Below are 5101 nucleotides of genomic sequence, written 5' to 3' on the forward strand. Positions count from 1 at the left end.
GAGTACTTCTACAAGGTCTGAGTACTTCTACTTTTACTCAAGTACAAGATTTAAGTACTTCTACTTTTACTCAAGTACAAGATCTGAGTACTTCTACAAGCTCTGAGTACTTTTACTTTTACTCAAGTACAAGATCCGAGTACTTCTACTTTTACTCAAGTACAAGATCTGAGTACTTCTACTTTTACTCAAGTACAAGATCTGAGTACTTCTACTTTTACTNTAATCAAGTGTTAAATCAGACTTTAGTTCCACCTGGAGTAAATCCACAAGCTACCCTGCAGTATACAAAGTCATTCAAACTAGCTGCACCTTTACCAGCTTTGAGAACACTTTCATGATCAATCATTATAAAACATATCATATCTATTATTCTGAAATGGACCAATCTGCACAATGACTACTTTTACTGTCGCTACTTTCACTATATTTTGATGAGAATACTTTTCTAATTTTACTTGAGGAACATTTTGAATGCAGGACTTTTACTGTAACAGAGTATTCCTTCACTCTGGTACTTCTACTTTTACTCAAGTACAAGATCTGAGTACTTCTACTTTTACTCAAGTACAAGATCTGAGTACTTCTACTTTTATTCAAGTACAAGATCTGAGTATTTCTACTTTTACTCCACAAGATCTGAGTACTTCTACTTTTACTCAAGTACAAGATCTGAGTACTTCTACAAGCTCTGAGTACTTCTACTTTTACTCGAGTACAAGCTCCGAGTACCTCTACTTTTACTTGAGTAACATTTTGAATGCAGGACTTTTACTGTAACAGAGTATTACTACACTCTGGCACTTCTACTGTCGCTACTTGAACTATATTTTGATAATACTTTTGTACAAAACTGATAGTGATTTTAGTAATTAGTTTCCATTCCCTTTTGTATAATCTAAATCTAATGAATGTGCAGCTTCAGTTATAAAACAATAAAAACTTGTTGACACAGAAATTGAAGTTTTATACACAAACATTTTAATCGGTTAAATAAAGCAACAATCTAATAAAGACAGAGTTGTGAAAGGAGGAGAGGGGGCTGTGTGTAAAGAGAGCAGGCGGTTCAGAAGCCTTTCATTACACAAACAAAACAAATGGAAATATTTAAAACATCGTGATGACTTCCCCAAATCAAGGCTCGTCCGACCTCGGACATTCCTCACAAGGAACACTCAAAAAAACAGATCAATGAAACATACAGACTCTACATTGTTCCTTTTATTTCTCTAGGTTCATGCTAGCTTTTCAAATCAGACGACGGAGAGTTGCACGAAGCAGCGGCTGAATGTTGGGAAATATGAGAGTTGCTAAATTAAAACCGACTCAGTTCTGAACCGAGAGTAGAGACGATATTGGACATTAACAGTGTGGGAGAGAAGGGGGGGGGGCAGGTCATGTGATTTGTATTTATTTACAAGGCGTAGTCCAGCTCGTAGCGGACGTACGCGTTCTTCTCGTCGTTGTAGACCTGGGGGTAGTGAGCGATCAGGGCGTCCTGCGAGCCGATGTAAATGGAGTTGTAGATCTTCCAGTAGACGTCTCGCACCTTCCTGGCCGGGTGGAACAAACCCTGAAAACAAAACGACGATTATTCATTTCTGTAACAATTATAACTTTGAATCGAAGTGTTTGCTGTCAAATCCTACTCCCTGGGACCGAATGATGAAATATTATTATGTGTGGCTTTCTTAGGAAACTGAAGAGATAACATGGCCACTTCCTTGCTCGCTACTTTCAATGGAACAGAGTTTAATACATTTGGTTTACTCTCGCTGGCTTCTGCAACCGTAACCACTTCTTAACAGAGTTATTGTTTGAGTGCAACAATATCTGTTCTTATGCAAGCTACGTTTATGGCTGCAACTACAATTATTTCTGTTAACAATAAATCCCTTTTTTCGTTGTTTATTCTATCAATGCTACAAATAAATTACAAGAGACCAGATCTCTCTAAAAGTGACTCAATATAAGGTTATTTTGTCCAATCAGGTTAGCTTATGTTTGATTTAATAGTATACAAATATAGAAATGTTGACAACCCATTACAAGAAAAGGTAGTGGATGATTGATTAGTAGTTATATCTACTAAAAAGAGATGTATTGGACAAATCCATAGACTTTTTCATTTGTTAATTTAATGTGTCATTCCGCTTTGAGGCTAAAATAGTGGTTAAAAAAAAAATGTCAGCAGGACAGTATTATTAAAATTATTATTACAAACACAGTTGATAACAATCTAGCAGTGTTGAACATTTCTCCCTCCTCACCTGTAAGCAGTACTGCAGCATGCGGCAGGGCCCGATGGCGACCCGGAGACCCTCGAGGGCCCCCATCACCGCCTGGATGACGTGAGGGGACGTCTCGAACACGTTGGGCCACACGTAGTTCAGGAGGTGGTTCAGAGAATCCTCACACCCGAACCCATAGACCCCCAGAGACATGTGCTGCACCACTGCACTGGCCGTCTGTCGGTGGACCAGATCTCTGCGGGAGGAGGACCAGGAGGACAGGTGTTAGTGTCTTTAGAAACCAGGAGCTCCATGTTTAGTTAAAGGGGAGAGACACGACGGGTACATCTGAATACAGTAATACAGATATCTATTTGTTGACATATTAGTCAAAGGTTTTGTTGAAGAGGGGATTTTGAAAATCTCTTTATCCATAACATATATCATAAACAGACATTCATTCAGGTCGTGAATGATATGTATGCTCGGGCTGTCCCGAATACCATTTTTCGGGTTCCGGATATTCAGTAGTAAGCAAAATTCATTTTGTTATTCTACAGTATTGTTTTATAGTTATTTGTTAATGTATGTAACCCAATTTGTGTTCTTTGAAATTGAAAAGGATATCGTATTGTGTTTGTTACTTTCGTTGTAGGCCTATATGTCCTAAGTGTAATTTGGCTTTCTATTTATGGACATGCTTTTATTTTGAAGGAGAGGTAGCGCTGTTGACAGGAAGTTGTTGTTGCTATGGAAACAACGTGATGGAGATTAACAGAGAAAAGTAATATCTACATATAAAGACGGAGAAAGTAAATGATAACGTTTATGGTTAAGTGTTAGCACCCCCCCGAAGAGGCACAAGCTCTTTATATGTTGATATTGGAGATTTCAATAAATTCAAATTTGGGAGAAAAAAAAAAACGGGGAAAAAGCCAACAAAACGAATAACGAAATTGAAACCCGAATAGTACTCCAACGATCCAATATTCAGATATTCGGGTACAGCCCTAATGTATGCAAAGCCCTCTGAAAAAAGCTGGACAGTTTGGTGTATGCATTTCCAACTCAACTAAGTTTGAGAAAACAGCTTTTAAAGATATTCATTATTAAACTCATACATTGTGCAGACACTACAGGTAACAGTTAAAACATCTTAACCAATAGATCAACTATTTTTCTTGTATTACAAGCGTCCTGAAATGTATTGTTTCAACGTGTTAATTCTGGATGTCTTTCTTTCCACTGGTCTGAAATAAGACACGTTATGAAAAGTAAATACACCAAGCTCTTAAAATTGAGTTCATGGAAAAATGTGTTCCGGTATGACATGGTGTGAATCTCACCTGTCCATGAGAGCGTCTTCCAGCAGCGGGGTGACGGCGTAGATGTAATCTTTGCCCATCTCTCCGATGTACTCGAACAGGAAGGAGAGGGACTTCAGGACGCCGTTCTGCACGTTCAGCTCCGGCACGCGGTACTCGTTCATGAGCGCCGGCAGCACGGTGAACGGAGAGCAGGTCTCAGCCACGATGGCGATGGCTACCGTCGTACAAACTCTGTTCTGACGCTCCTGCACCTTCAGGTTGTTCAGCAGAGTGGCCAACACATCGTGAGGGCTGCAGGGGAGAGGAGGGGGAAGTGTTAGGAGAGATATGTCTGAGAACAGTTTGGTTGAAATAATCAACACGGAGCATCATAGGGTTTCTGCAGCAAGTTGAATGAAAGATTTATTGGCACGTAAAATGCAAAATAAATGTGATCAAATAAAGTATGATAATGTAAGGGGATTTTAGCAGGGGAGATATGGCCGACAATTAATAAGAATAAATCAGTTTTTAGTGACAAGTCAAACCAAAACAAGGATGGATAAACTCTGGTTTCTCGTTACATTATATAAATGACTAAGTATAAAGTACATTTCCCTCACTTTAGTTTAATAAATAAAAACATTTGATAGCTAGCATTACTGTCTTGAGCTGGAAAGGGGAAACACTCATTTCGTAAAATAGGTTTTCAATACATTCAAGACCCCTGATCATGAAAATCAACACGGAGCATCTGCAGGCGTCAGAAAGATCAATTTAAGTTTTTATTGGCGCTTAAAATGCATTTTATAAACGGTTTAATGATCAAACTAAGTATTGACATGTGAGGGAATACTAATACTTTACTATATGCATGCAAACCAAGCATAGTGCACATTTGAGTGTTAATTAATTAATTCAACTCAAGGACATTTGAAAGCTGGAAGGAGACATTCAAGATTTTTGTAAATTAGTTCAGCTTACGTTTTGTTTATACATTTAGACTTTCTGTCTTCTATGAAAGTCATAAAAAAGGCTCCAGATTCAATAAACCTATATAAATAAACTAATAAATACAAAATAAAAAGTGATGAAAGTCTTGTTGAGACTCACCCGATAGCTTTGGCGATGTAACCGAACGTGTTCACAGTCGCTCTGCGGATCGCTTTCTTGTGAGCCTTCAGCAGCTCCAGCAGCTCGAAGCAAATCCTCATCCACTCTCTGGCCGACACGTACTCAGCACCCCTACAATAAACACCACAAGTTAGTAACATCTTAAAGGTCCCCTATCATACTGTTCTTCATCAATATATCACAGGTCTCAGATATATACAGAGCCTGTCTCTGATTGGCTGAAACACCAAACAGATCATTGCAGCATTACCCATAATCCCCTCTGTTTCAGCCATGATTCCAAAGTGCTGATTCTCTGTGTTACTTTAGAGCAGGGGTCGGCAACCCCTGGCACGCGTGCCAGCATTGGCACCCGGCACCGTAACCAGTGGCACACTAGGAATAAGTGTGCAAAAATATTTAAAATGTATTTTCGGATCCTGAACGAGA

General features: G+C 39.0%; 1 protein-coding gene across 1 annotated transcript; it reads right to left on the bottom strand.

Moving 5' to 3' along the window:
- Window positions 1-958: 958 nt before the first annotated feature.
- LOC104946404 (splicing factor 3B subunit 1-like) lies at window positions 959-4827 on the bottom strand. The gene is made up of 4 exons (XM_010772237.1): window positions 4652-4827; window positions 3578-3850; window positions 2271-2487; window positions 959-1573 (listed from the first exon to the last, which is right to left on the bottom strand). The coding sequence occupies exons 1-4, from the start codon at window positions 4810-4812 to the stop codon at window positions 1415-1417; spliced, it is 810 nt and encodes a 269-aa protein (XP_010770539.1). The 5' UTR covers window positions 4813-4827; the 3' UTR covers window positions 959-1414.
- Window positions 4828-5101: the final 274 nt, after the last annotated feature.

This window comes from Notothenia coriiceps, unplaced genomic scaffold (genome assembly GCF_000735185.1).
Source record: "Notothenia coriiceps isolate Sejong01 unplaced genomic scaffold, NC01 NC01_scaffold00011008, whole genome shotgun sequence".
Taxonomy (NCBI): domain Eukaryota; kingdom Metazoa; phylum Chordata; class Actinopteri; order Perciformes; family Nototheniidae; genus Notothenia; species Notothenia coriiceps.

Coding starts and splice junctions, on each gene's coding strand:
- LOC104946404 (XM_010772237.1), bottom strand. CDS start 4,812: ATGTTACTAACTTGTGGTGTTTATTGTAGGGGTGCTGAGTACGTGTCG. Junction 3,851..4,651: donor TACATCGCCAAAGCTATCGG/GTGAGTCTCAAC, acceptor TCTCCCCTGCAG/CCCTCACGATGTGTTGGCCA. Junction 1,574..2,270: donor TGCTGCAGTACTGCTTACAG/GTGAGGAGGGAG, acceptor TTTTGTTTTCAG/GGTTTGTTCCACCCGGCCAG.